We start from the raw sequence: 14,023 nt of genomic DNA, 5'->3' as shown, positions 1-14,023 counted from the left end.
CATCACTAGCGAGGCGCTTTAGGTATTAGAAAAGGGCTCGGAGCCCCGTCGACGTCACGTCAGTGTTTTTCATTGGCAAGTTGGCTTGCCTGTTAGAATCCGCTTCTTTTGATTAGTGGAAGGCACGCATACGTCATGCCTTTTCCGGTGGTTACCCCTCCTCGAGTACAACGACCAAGTACAGAAAACATGCAAGGCTCGCTGGGTTTATGGACTACTTTTTCTCTATTTTCGCAGCACGATCTCGCTGGGCAGAAGTCGAGCGTTTCGCATACCATCGACCTTGTTACACAGTTAATTTCACTTTTGCTGGTTACGTTCATAATTGCACTTTTGCCGATAGGTATTATTACGTGTGAACTGTAGCAGTGCGATCGCGCTGTATTTTTCTTTTAATGCAAGAAAAATCCAGTTGGGAGTTTACAACTGTGAACAGCTGTAACTCCGACAAATGCGAGACCCTTGTGCATTGCAAATGCTTGTTTTTATTGTGCCGCCTCTCTTGTCTACAGAATAGAACAAGTTGTGTGCCAAGTGTCTATTTCTAACTGAATATCTGCTACTCTATACATGACTTATCCCTGGTCCTCCCTCCTCCGCAAGCATTATCAGTGCCGCGTCAATGTGTCATGGACTCTAGTCAAGAAAGGAAATTGCCCCCCTGGCAGCTCTTTGAACTGTCAAATACAGCAATAATCAGGTTTTAGTGGGCCCTGCAGGCCTCTGGGCCTTGGTGTCACTGAACATGCTGCACTGAGCATTATAGAAAATAGGTACTGCTGAAAAACATTTAGAAGGTAGGCATGTAGGAAATCTTGCCACAGTTGCCATTGTTACTATACTGATAAAAGTCAGAACCCTCCCTAATCCTCAATGGGCGAGATAGACTTCCTTACATTGGTTCTTTGCTCACATTAATTCATGTTGGATTTTTCCGTTCCACCACCCTTAAAAAATGTCACTAGCAGCCACTGATATTGGGCAATTTTTTTTCACGCTCTGGTGACACTACTATCTTGTAGAAAATAACTCATGCCTTCAGGATATGCTCTTCAGACTCCTGTCCACAGTTCTGCATTGTAAGAGGTATCCTGCTTCTCCAATGTTTCACGTCCCTTGGCCTTACTTGTCTCTTCATTGTTCACTGCTCCCTTTGATACTTGCTGCACTGCTCTCTTTACTTCACTTGTCCCAATTTGGAGTGGAGCTCCCCTTTTGGGTTCCTCTTCAGGGCTTCTACCCACTGCCATCTTAGCTATTGCTCCTTGAAAATTTTGCTAGCACTGCCTAGCTATGTATTTTAATATTTTCCTTCAGATCAACTTTATTCTGAGTCTTACTCTTAAAACCTATGGATGGTCTAATTGTCATTTAAATTGACTGTTCCTTTTTCCACAAATTCTTTTAGATGTTACACTGTTTTACTTTTAATTGCTTTTCATTGTTCCTGGTTTCTTCCGCACAATACAGAAAAAAAGCATTCAAGAATTCCCACTCCTACATGGCACCACCACTACTTTATGAGAATGACTTTCACCACCCAGAGTCTAGTCTAAGGAATACACTTCTGAATAATCTTCAAACAGCTAACCACTGTTTAATGTTCTCAACTATTCAAATCACTTCCAGATTCTTAGAGTGAACCTTTTTGAAGAGGTACCTGCAGAACATGGAAGGATAGACGAGAGTATGGCACAGAGGTCTGATTGTTCAGATTTTCAGAGGTCATCTTCTGTACTGATGCTTGTACTTTGAAAGCCTAGAGTTGTGCTTTTGCCTGGAAGGTGTCCAAGCACAAGGCCTGACTGGTCTGTGGATTTATATGTCACAGACAGTCTGTTTTTGCAGAACTGTGCCTTGGGACAACAGAACATCAGAATGTAGGGTTTTCACCACTTCTACCAAATAAGTACAGTCATACCAAAATACCTGACTAGCTTACAGTGCCTTACTTGCCCTCCTAACCTTACAGAGTGACAAGTAGTTGTGCCAACCCAGAAGTCACGAAACGCTAGCCCCCTTTCACAAGGAACAGTGTAAAACAGGTCAGACTTTTTCATACATTATCTCATTCATACATATACATAGCAACAGAAAACAAGCATTTGCAATGCAATGGGTCTCGCATTTTCTCGAGTTAGAGCTATTAGCGTTGTATAAACTCCTAACTGGACTTTTCTTGCCACATAAACTGAAACTGAAAAGTAAAACAGTTTCACATAAGCGAGCCGACAGCTGCCATGAGCGTGAAGGAGGCAAACAAAAGGAAACAGAAGTTTGTTCACAATCAAACGTATAGGCAAAAGTGCAATTATCCATGTAACCGGTGTTAGCGCATCTGACCTTAATAAGTAAACTTACAAGGTGACGCGAATAAGTCAGTGAACCTTTTGACTCGCAATTAAGATGATCCCACCATAACTCCAGTACATGCAGATCAATAATCAATAACCAATACACAATATCAATAATCAAGAATAATCAATAACATTAATAATCAATAGAGTCAGTATTTATCAGACACCATGACCTTTCAACCATGAATAACCACACTTTTAGTAAAAGTTAGGATATTTATTTCTCGATATTAACAATGCTAAAGTCATGTAAATTAATTACAAAATCAAATGATATACACACAGAAACAACACTGGCTGTCCAAAGCGACAGAAAAAATGTAATCTAATCAAGGCTTGAACTATTACACATTCTAAGGTTACAGTGCATATTAATAACAAGAACAATTTCGTTACATATAAGTAGATTCTGCAAAGAAATTTATCAAGCATCATTCCTTATTAGCAGATTTTCATTAGTGAGAATCCTTAACTAACACCAGATTCACATTAGCATGTTGGGTTTCATGCAAAACAATTTAGTAACACGAATTTGAAAAAACATATAGCTATAGATCTCGCAAAACAGTGTGGTTGGTACCTAGAAAGAAAAAGCAAATATGCATAACAGACACATGGAAACAAATAATACCTCTCCTAAATTGGATCGGCAAGACAAGATAGGCTTCGTCATCAGGACATCATTCGATCAGCAAGGCATCAGGATTCAGCATCAAATGTCAAGAAGGACAAGAAATTATTAACCTTTCTGCCAGCAAGAAAATGGGCAATGGGCTATCTTCCCCCGGTGCAGTCTTGTGAAGTTAAATTCCCTAAAACTACTTCCCAAATCCCTACTGGTCAAGGGATCGCATGTTCACACTTTGTCCAATAAAACTAATACTCCAAATCTATGAATTGTACCACTACTCCATTCACATGACGCTGATTGGTTTTTCCTGCAATGTTCTCATCATCCGACTCATCAGGTAACAATATTGTTGAAGCTTCTACTCCAGTCAGTGTCTCCCTTGTTCTCCTCCTGAGAAAGTCAGTCTTACACACATTACACACATAATGTTACATTTAGCAAAAACAGCATCTTTTAGCAGTCGTTTCTCATGAGAAAAGATTCTCAGCTGCGAGCACACTTACACAATCCAAACGAAAATGACAGTTTAACTCTCTAGGACAGCCATTTATTAAACGTTAAGAAATACAGCTTGACATGAGGCCTGGCAAGTAAGCCAAGACCTTCGCTAAATTAAGGCCTACAATTAATAAAGCCAATACTTAATGCATAACCTATAATATGACATATTACTCCATTAGTCAAACATATGCTCCAGATTTACACTCCGTGAACAATGGCGGCCACTCATCGTAATAAAATTTTCAAATTTTTCTGTGTTATTATATTTTCTACACAAATCCATTAACCTGAATACATGAACACTCATTAATAAATTTTTATTGAAACACTTGCACTAGCACTGGCAAAAGTGCAATTATCCATGTAACAGGGTTGATGTTATGCAAAGGGCTTGACTATTGCCCAGTGAAAATGTGCTGCGTAGCAAATAAAAATAAACAGTAGTCCAGAAGCCATGCGGAAAACACTGAGCCTCGTATGTTTTCAGTAGTTAACCGGTGCTCTCGAGGAGGGCTAAACACCATAAAAGGCATGACACACGCATGCCTTTCACTAATGAAATCAAGCGAATTTTAAAGGGCAAGCCCACAAACCAATGAAAGTGATGGCTGTGACATGGGTGTGGTTAAAATACCACAGAGAGATTACAACAGGGGCCAGAGTGCTTGCGCGCTCGACCCCAAAACGACACAATGAAAGTACACAATATATTTATTGCAATTAACATAGTCTATTATGAAGTAAATTAGATGCAATTACAATACTGCCAATAATTATAAAAATCAGAATAGTAGTTAGAAAAACTCTATAACACAAATAGTGCCACCATAATGCAAATCTAGTGGCCTGAGCCTACCCTGTAATTGCATGCCCAGGAAAGCTATTATTATTTATGATCTATGGGAGTGGAGAACCCCATACCTCTGTTTGTGTAGTCAAGTGGTCCTCAGAGGGAAGTGTAAACCCAGTTTACACAGGCTGCATGCCCCAGAGCGCATCTGTTCGCCAGACATGTCAGCTCTGCTAGAATCCTCCTCTCTAAAAATAAATGCTATAGGTTCTAATTTATAACGGTACCTTGATACAGTGAAAAGCGAATCTGTTATATCTATAGAAGCCTGAGAACGATTGCTGGATGGACATGAAACAACACCTGGCACTTGTTGAGCCCACTGAGAAGTCAGAGAATGTACAACCACAATCTCAGGAAAGTGGCTGCAAAGCAAGTGAAATTACAGTGTCTTTCAAAACAATCGCACAAAAGGAAAAAAGTGCAATGTACAACAATGAAAGGCAAAGACATTGTGATTTGTAAGGCGCTATGAAATTAGGCATAACTATAGTGAGTCCATACGAAGGCCTCATGTCATATTTTGTGATGGATGGGTGAGTGTCAAAGAAGAGAGTACTATTTAGGGTCCTGAGATTATACCAAAGGGATGGTTTAAAATTATCTATGGAATCTCACAGCAAATGCTTTTTTGATGCAGCAGAAAGCTGCAAGGGTACAGCTTTGAACTTACATTTTCCTTCAATCTGTGTAATCATTGTGCTGTTGGAAAGAAATTTGAAGGTTGTTGACCACAGGAAGTTGGCCAGTTTCTAGGTCTTGAAAGTCTTAGTTAGGTACCCCGAAGTGCAACAATGCAAATTGGTGTGCACTAAGTTTGAAGTATTGAACTGTGTATCTCATTGGTAGTCATGCAGAGGAAGGTTTCCTTATAGACAAAATGCAGCAGCAGAGCGTGAGTATGAACTGGGCCATATGGTTTTGGGACTTTTTTGAGTTTCTTAGTTCGAGGCTTTGTTGCAGGAATCCAAGCTGGAAATTGCCTCTCCAAGTATCAGAGCAACTTTGTAGAATGGGAGGGCGTGTTTCAGTAGGGAAAATGGTAGATCCATTTTATTTATTTTGCTTTTAGTATTACGAGGTCGCAGGTAAACAGTACTCCCAAGTTGTAAATCTTTTGCATGGGTGTGATTGGTAACCAGTCCCAGTCGAAAGTAGTTTGAAGCAAGCTGGACCCATAAGCATGATTTCTGTTTTGCCTCATTATGGCAGAGGCACTTTTAGTCCTTTGTATTTGAACTACTTCATAAAGGTTGCCACTTGGCGTCTACCCATGAATACTCCACAGAAGATATCACCTACATACACATGGTACCCGATGCTTTAGTTTTAGACTTCAGTTACGTAGATCATTGCGGCCAATGACAACGGAAAATGTTTCTTTAAATTTCAAGTTAAATTTAATTGCAGTGTGTGTTTTTGAATTTTTAAAGAAGCTATAAATGTGCGAAAATGTGTATATCTCAGTCAGGAAAGCTTTTGATAGACTCATATTGCAAGGTACATAGATTAACCTGATAACTAATTCTGCTGTCTCCCTTCTGAGAAAATAATTATATGTAGTAATACCTAATAGGTATGTTTATGAAAGCAATGCAGCTGTTATTGCTACTAGTGGGTTAAGTGTACCCAATTAATTCCATTCAACATAAAATAATGTAAATATGAGTAGGCATGTTGAGATGGAACGATTAATGACTAAGTACACTGCTCGTTTTAAACGTGTTAAAAATGGCATAATGAACATTAGCGACTTCTATGTGTCATGTTCTTTCAAGTTATTCTTTTATTCTTCTATTTCAGGGTGAAAAGGGTGAAAAAGGAGGCACTGGAGCTCCGGGTTCGCCAGGGGAGAAAGTGAGATTTTTAGTTTATTTGACCAATCGCAGTTTGTTCTTTATTTCATTTTAATACATGTGAATCTTCCGTTACCAGCAAGATGGGCAACTCGTGTCTTCTTACAAACTTCATATTGCAATGACAAATATGCCTACTTCAGATGTTGATGATGTCATTTTGGACATAGCTTTGTTTATTGATAATGTGGTCTCGAACCTCTCAGTGCATTATTCCAGCAATGACAAACTGCTATTCTCTTGATATTGTGGGAAAATTGAATGACAGAGATATCTGTTTTTTCGGTGAACCTTGGTGATCGGTGTAATAGCAGTGGTGTATTTCTGCACCATATACTATGATCTTCATAATGAAAGGGATAAAATGTAGTGCAGAGCACTGGTGTACTGAACAGGTTACTTCAGATTGAACTAAATAGCATTTCAGTAGCACTGTGGCTGACAAATACCGTCAGCTCTGTAATACAGTTAAAAAGTCAATTATTTGCTTTTAAGGCCCATTATCCTTTAGTCTGACATTCAAGTGACACTCCCCCTTTAGTTTAATTTGAATGTGCATTACAACTCCCTAACAGCATCCTTACCCTATCCTACTAGAATTGCGTTTCTGACTGTTAGAAATTGGGTTAATGGTTTACTGTGGTGTGAACCCTGGTCAAGCAGCAACCACAATTTGAGTCAGGGTAAGGCACAGGCAACCCCCAAATTAACCTGTGCTCAACCCCCTGGTAGCTTGACACAGAGCAGTCAGGCTTAACCTTGAGAAAATGTGTAAAGTAATTGCACAACACTTCAAACAGTAAAAGTGTGAAAACACCACACAAAAAGGAGCCCATCCAAACTTAGAAAAATAGAACTAAATTTAGTAAATAAGACCCAAACGAAAAAAACAATTAGTAGAACAGGAGTTTTGAATTTTTAAAGAATAAATTATAATAAGCTCCTTGAAGCAAGAAGTGCCAACCGGGGAATCTGGTTGCACCAGACCGGAACAAAGTCAAGAGTTCAGGCAGACCACGATGTAGTGTAGGCCAGCTGCAGTGACCCTGTTAGGCCAGCTGAACCAAAGTACCTTAAATCCTAGTTGAGCGTTGCATGGATCCGATATCCAGATGCGTTGCTCAGTTGAGGCTGCAATGTGAAGCTGTAGCATCATTGGCAAAGCTGCCGTCAACAAGGGATGTGAGGAGCTTGTGCCGGGAAAAGCTTCACATAGTGACTGTTCTGAAGGTGATGCACCGGTCACAAGATGCAGTGATGGAAGTCTGTTGCATTGGTTCTGACCAATGCAGAAGCAGTGATGTGTGGTTCTGCTCCATGCAGCAGTGGCGATGCATCAGTTCTGTTCCCGCAGCAGAGGTTGCACCAGATCCACTGAAAGAATCAGCTTAGGCCCATTTCCAAGGGTCCAGGACTGGGTGGCACCGCCTGCCAGGGTAGACTCCCAGATGGCAGAGTCCAGGTGCAGGGTCAAGGTGGTTGGACGTCTTTTATATCCCTGAGGATATGTGGGTTCTGGGTTGGCGAGATCAGGTCCAGTCCTTCGTACTCCTAGGCAAAAGGGCAGGAGGCAGCAGGTCAGCAAAGCAGGAATCCCATAGAGTAGCAGTCCAGCAGAATGGCAGTCCTTCAGCAGCACAGCAGTCCTTCTTCGTGGCAGAGACTCCACAGGTACAGAAGTGATTTCTGTGGTCCAGTATTTATACTTTAGTGCCCTGGTTCTGAAAGATGTGAGAAGCATCTAAACAGTGGCTTTGAAGAGCAAGGAATTCCCTTCTTCCCCTAGCTATGTCCAGCTGAAGTAATGTGATCACAATTTATTTACAACATACATTACACTGCTTTTGATTTCTGTTTCACTGAACTGATCGTAAACAAAAATAAATAAATCACATTGACATTTCCTATTGTTGCTAGCCCAAAACACGTCAGACATGGCAAGACATTATGACATTAAATCACCATATTACAAAAAGTTTGAATTCTGCAAGTAACTGATGTGTATCAGTTTCTGAAATCATATATGCTCATTTGGGGCATGTCTCTATTAAGTTGGAAGCTCCTGGCAAATGGGTACGTGATGAGAGGGTGCCAAACTAAAGTGAGTTCAAAATAGGCAATGAAGAAGGATATTGCCTCTGTCATGCTCCATTCAAATATTCCTTGTCTGCCAGTAATGTCTTTTAACAGCACTCCCTGGTTTCCACCACTGTTGACGTGTTTCAAACCCACAGAGATTACAGGGTTCTCCTCAGGACCCAGAACTGCTGGACACATTCCTTCATTCCCCACAAACCAATTTGATCCATTTGCGCATCTGTGTTGGAGCTTTTTGATAGAGGAAACCTCACTGTAATTACACCTTATACGTGTAGCTTCAAAATGGGAAGAGATGACCCCTTCATGCTTGGTTCTCTGGAATAACAATTTAAAATCCTAACTTATGGTGAAGTCGGATTTTAAACTGCAATTCTGAAAATGACACTGTTAGTAGGCTCCAATGTTATCTTATGGGAGAGGCTGGCCTTGCAGTAGTGTAAAATGAATTTAAGATTTTTTCACCACCAGGACAACCTACCAGCACATGTTCTACTTTTTAGATACACAGCACCCTGGCCTTTGGGTGTCCAGGGCCTACCCTAGGGGTGACATGTGTATGAAAAGGGAAGGTTTATTTCGCCATTCTGAAATGGCAGAGTAAACTGCACACAGACTCTGCAATGGCAGACCTCAGATATGTTGAAAAGGGCTACTTGAATGGGTGGCACAATAAGTGCTGGACGCCCACTAGTAGCGTTTAATTTACAGGCCCTGGTTACATGTAGTACCACTTTACTAGGGACTTAAATGCAAATTAAATATACCAATTGTGTATAACCCAAACCTATCATGTTTTGAGGAGTAAGCACATGCACTTTAGCACTGGTTAGAAGTGGTAAAGCGTGCATAGTCCTGAGGCAAGCAAAAACAAGATCAGCAAAAATAAGAGGAGGAAGGCAAAATGTTTGGGGGAAGACCACCCCAAGATTGACAGGCCTGATAACCAATAATGTATTCTTGTACAGTAATGCATCTATAGTGATGCTGTTTTTTGCTCAAATGATCTGATAGAGACTTCAACCCACATATTTCTTACCTTTGAATTTCACAGACATTGGACTGGATCCAGAAGATTTTTTATGAGCAGTACCCCTGTGCGCCGGGTGGTGGCATTGATCAACTCTGCATGCATCATCGGTGTCATATGCACCAGAAATGGCATCGCAGTACTTATATAGGTGCCACTCAGGCATGCTGTGTCAGTTCCTTTCTTTCCAAGCCAGCCAGCTGTGATCTGAAGAAGAGCTACCCTGCAGTCATTTTCTTTGGACATTTTGTCAACAGTTTTTGAAGATTTCCTCCTGGAGTGGGTAGGATCTATCATCTAGGAAGACAGGATTCAAACCCTGCGGGGCCTGTCACTGCCCACTGTCATTGAGGGACCCGCATCTTCTCTGCCTGTTGTTCCTGAAGCGTGACCATGGGGTAACCGTGGGGTATGGTTGCTCAAGTGTTACCACAGGTCCCGGAGGCAGCTGGGCCATAGTCTCTCAGGCTGTTGCTGATGGGAGAGATACAGCAAAGCTCCCAATATGATGATGATGCAACACAAATGACTCACTGAGCTGAGCAGTTTCATCAACAGTGGTATTGAGGCACCAGGCCTGGTTGAGTTTGTCTGGTTTTTTGGGGGATGTCCAAGCTTCCCTTAGGGACATGCTTTTCGATGGCACCCATCTGTTTCGGGACAAGGCAGATTCGGTGCTGGAGCTCTTTAGGGACTCTCAGGCTATGACCAAGTCCTTGGGCCTCTCAGCAGCCCCCGTCATCCCCAATCTGCTTTTAGCTTCTTTCATGTCTTTGGAAGGGACTTCCAGCTGTGCCATGTTCCTCCCAGCCATGCATGCTCCCCAGCCTCTCGGTGGCTGAGGGCACAGTACCCACAGACTTCGGGGGTCAAGTAGCCAGTGGTCTGCTAAGTCCACCAACCCCCTCAGCTGTAGCCTCCAAACCTTCCTAATCTGTCCCTTTACCACCATGGCCACCCAGCTGCTGGCAGAATTTGCCATCACCTGCCCCAATGGCAGTCCATAACATCGGACAGCTGGGTGTTGCAGATTGTCTGAAATGGCTACTCCCTCACCTTTGAGATTCTTCTTCTTTCATGCCACTATCTCATGACTGGCTGTCAGAGGATCATCTGTCCCTTCTCTGCGAGGAAGGCATGGCTCTCTTGGCCACAAGAGCCATAGAGAGGGTTCCAGTGACTGAACAATGCTGTTGTTGCTATTCCCTCTACTTTGTTATTCCCAAGAAGGACAAAGGCCTTCATCCTATTCTAGACCTTTTAGCCCTCAACTTCTTCCTCAAGGAGGAGAAATTCAAAATGTTCACGGTCTTGTCTGCCCTGGACCCATGAGACCAGATGATAACATTGGACTTTACAGGACACCTAATTCCACATTCCTATCCTGCCTGCCCACCCATGCTATCTGAGGTTACTGTGGGCAACAAGCATTTTCAGTTTACGTGCTCCTTGTGTGTTCACCAAGGTGATGGCTATGGTTGCAGCTCATCTGCAGAGATTAGGGGTGCCAATCTTTCCTTATCTCGATGACTGGCTATTGAAGGCATGCTTGCCCCAGCCTGTTATCTCCCACCTTCAGACTAGGGCGGACCTTCTGCATTTGCTTGAAGTTACACAAACAGATGCTCTCTGTCATAGGAGCTGTTCAGGACTCTGATCTCCAGCGGAATCAGGCCTTCACATCAACATGCTGGAGCTCCGAGTGATATGACTGGCATTGAAAGCCTTTTTGCCCTCCATCAAGAGAAGGCTAGTGCAGGTGTTCATGGAAAATACCACTGCCATGTAGTACTGCAGCGAAAGGGTGGAATGGTGCTGTAGGACCCTCTATCAGGAGGCCCTGCATCTCTGGACTTGGCTGCAACAGCAGGTCATATCCCTGGTTGCTCAACACCTGGTGGGATCTCTGAACACCAGGGCAGACAAACTCAGCCATCAATGCCTGTTGGATCTTGAATGGCATCTCCATCCAGAGGTGGCGCAAGGTCTCTTTCAGCAGTGGGAAGAGCATTGGTTATATCTGTTTGCCTCCACTGAGAAGGTGCTATGTTAGCAGCTCTGTGCGCTGAAGTTTCCAAAGCAACTCTTGCTCCGAGACGCTGTTCGTCTCGAGTGGAGCTCAGGCCTCCTGTATGCCTTTCTAACAATACAACTCCTGCCCGGAGTTCTCAAAAAAATCTGAAATAATCGGCCCCAAGTTATTCTTGTAGTCCCTGACTGGGCACAGAGTGTCTGGTATCCCAAGATGAGCATGGCCATCTATCCTCCTATCAGGCCACCTTTTTGGGAGGAACTTCTGTTGCAGCAGCAGGGGAGGGTTCTTCACCCAAACTTGTCCACTCTAAGCTTTCTTGCATGGAGATTGAGTGGTAACAGTTGACAGCTTTTGACCTTCCTCTCGAAGTCTGTCAAGTTATTTTGGGAGCCAGGCATCCCTCCACTAAGATGGTGTATACCTGCCATTGGAAAAATGTTGTGGCTTGGTGTGTGGAGACACATTGATTTCTGCTCCTCTTTCTATAGTCTTTATTCTTTCCCTTGCCCAGTAGGGCTCTGCTCTGGGCACTCTTAAGGTCTATTTGTCGCTCTTTCTGCCTTCTTGCAACTGTCTTACTAACCCTCCTTGTTAAAGACCCCTATTGTACATAGGTTCCTAAAAGGTCTTGTTCATCTTTTCCCTCCTTCTCCAATTATCATGCCTCAGCAGTTATCCCAATCTGATTTTTACATTCTTAATGTGTTCCCCTTACGAGCCTCTCCACAATTGTCTCCTCAGGCTTCTGACACTGAAAACAGCCTTCCTTGGGGCAATTACATCTGCCCGCTGAGTATGTGAGCTGTAGGTCTTATCATCTAAGCCTCCTTACCTTTCTGTCTATCCTGACAAACTGGTACTTCACACGAAGCCTTCCTTTCTAACAAAAGTTGTCACCCCATTCCATGTAGGCGAAACAATTACACTGCCTACCTTTTTCGCTCCTCCTCTGCCCTCTAAAGAAGAGGCTCAACTCCACATTCTGTATCCAAAAAGAGTGTTGTCATTTTACCTTGATTACACAAAAGAGTTCCAGATGGACAACCAATTCTATTTATTTTTATTTAATGCGTTTTTATATAGCGCAGACTTTACCCGAAGGTGTCAGAGCGCTTCACAATAGGCAAAGTAAAGATACAAGAGGAGAAGAATTACAAGTGAGCCTGTTACAAAAATAAACGTTACATTACATGAGGCAATAGTGATAATTGTGCACTTATCAGGAGCAGAAAAATACACGAGGTAGCAAACGATACGTTACGAAAGGAAAAAGTGACGTGTGCAGGTTACAAGAGCAAATAAAGTACGAGTAGAGGTAAAAAAATTGCAATAAATGGTAGACACTCAAAACACTAAAACAATAGATACGTTACATGAGGCAGTGGTGGCCGATGTGCATGTATCAAAAGCAAACAAGATATAAGAGGTAGCAAATGATACGTTGTAAAAGGAAAGGTGCCGTGTGCATGTTACAAAAGAGTACAAAATACTGGTAGAGGTATAATACTGCACTAAATGGCAGACACTCAAAACACAAAAACACCCAGGGAAGGCACTTCTATAGGCATGGAGAACAGATTTTCCTATAATGGAAGGACTTCCTTCAGAAAACAGAGGGCTTGAATTAAATTTGGAAGTGTCTTTGAAGGAGGAGAGCTTTGAGGTCGGTTTTGAAGGCCTGGGAAGAGGTGGTGGTCCGAAGCTGAGGCGGAAGTAAGTTCCAGATTCTCACTGCGTTGCCTGAGAAGGATTGGGCCATCGATCTTTCCTTCTTGAAAATGGGAGGTTCAAGCAATAACTTTTCTGCATTACGTGATGGTCTGGAGCCCCCAGAGAGTTTCAGTTTATTCACCAGGTAGCGAGGGGAGGAGGAGTGCAAGGCTTTGTGGGTGATACATGCAGTTTTGTAGATAGATCTTGCCTCTATGGGAAGCCAACGGAGGGTGGATAAAATGGGTGTGATGTGGTCACTTCTTTTGGCCCCATATATGAAACGAGCTGCTGAATGGAGAATAGACTTCAGGGGGGAAAGGTGGGATTTGGGAAGGCCAGTAAGAAGAGAGTTGCAGTAGTCCAATCTGGAGAGAACCAGCGATTGGACCAGGGTTTTAAGGTCATGCTCCGGGAAGAAGCGACGAATTCCCAAAAGAAGGCGCAGTTGGTGTCGAGCAGACTTTGCAATGGAGTCGATGTGGGAGAGTAGATTGAGTTTTTTGTCGAGAATGACACCAAGGGATTTTGCGCTCTCGACAATGATGGGCTTATTGTTCATTAGATTGATCTGATCCATCCATGATTGCACTGGGGGATGAGAAAGTGAGGAGGAGAGGAGGAGGAATTCTGTTTTGGAGGGATTCAGGATCAGTTGATGAGTTAACATCCAGTTTTGGATGGAGTCGAGAGTGGAGCTAAGGAAGGAGAGATCGTGAGTGGAGGCCACCTTAAGGTAGATCTGAGTGTCATCCGCATATAGATGATAGTGGATCCCGGATTTACTCAGGAGATTTCCCAACGGTTCTAAATAGAGATTGAACAGTGTGGGTGCAAGTATGGAGCCTTGAGGAACACCTTGACTGACCGCTAAAGGAGCTGAAAGACTGTTCGCTATTTTGATCATTTGGGATCTATCAGAGAGGAAGGAGGCAAACCATTTGAGCACAGTGCCC

The 14,023-nt window shown here is 42.8% G+C and overlaps 1 protein-coding gene across 1 annotated transcript in view; it reads left to right on the top strand.

Moving 5' to 3' along the window:
- Positions 1-14,023, top strand: part of COL19A1 (collagen type XIX alpha 1 chain) — a 2,318,824-nt gene that overhangs the window by 571,258 nt on the left and 1,733,543 nt on the right. The window contains exon 10 of the mRNA XM_069235722.1: positions 6,143-6,196. Coding sequence (XP_069091823.1) covers positions 6,143-6,196 — 54 coding nt within the window. The remainder of the gene's footprint in view (positions 1-6,142; positions 6,197-14,023) is intronic.

Source organism: Pleurodeles waltl, chromosome 5, assembly GCF_031143425.1.
Source record: "Pleurodeles waltl isolate 20211129_DDA chromosome 5, aPleWal1.hap1.20221129, whole genome shotgun sequence".
Lineage (NCBI taxonomy): Eukaryota > Metazoa > Chordata > Amphibia > Caudata > Salamandridae > Pleurodeles > Pleurodeles waltl.
This window is presented reverse-complemented; position numbering and strand designations above follow the sequence as displayed.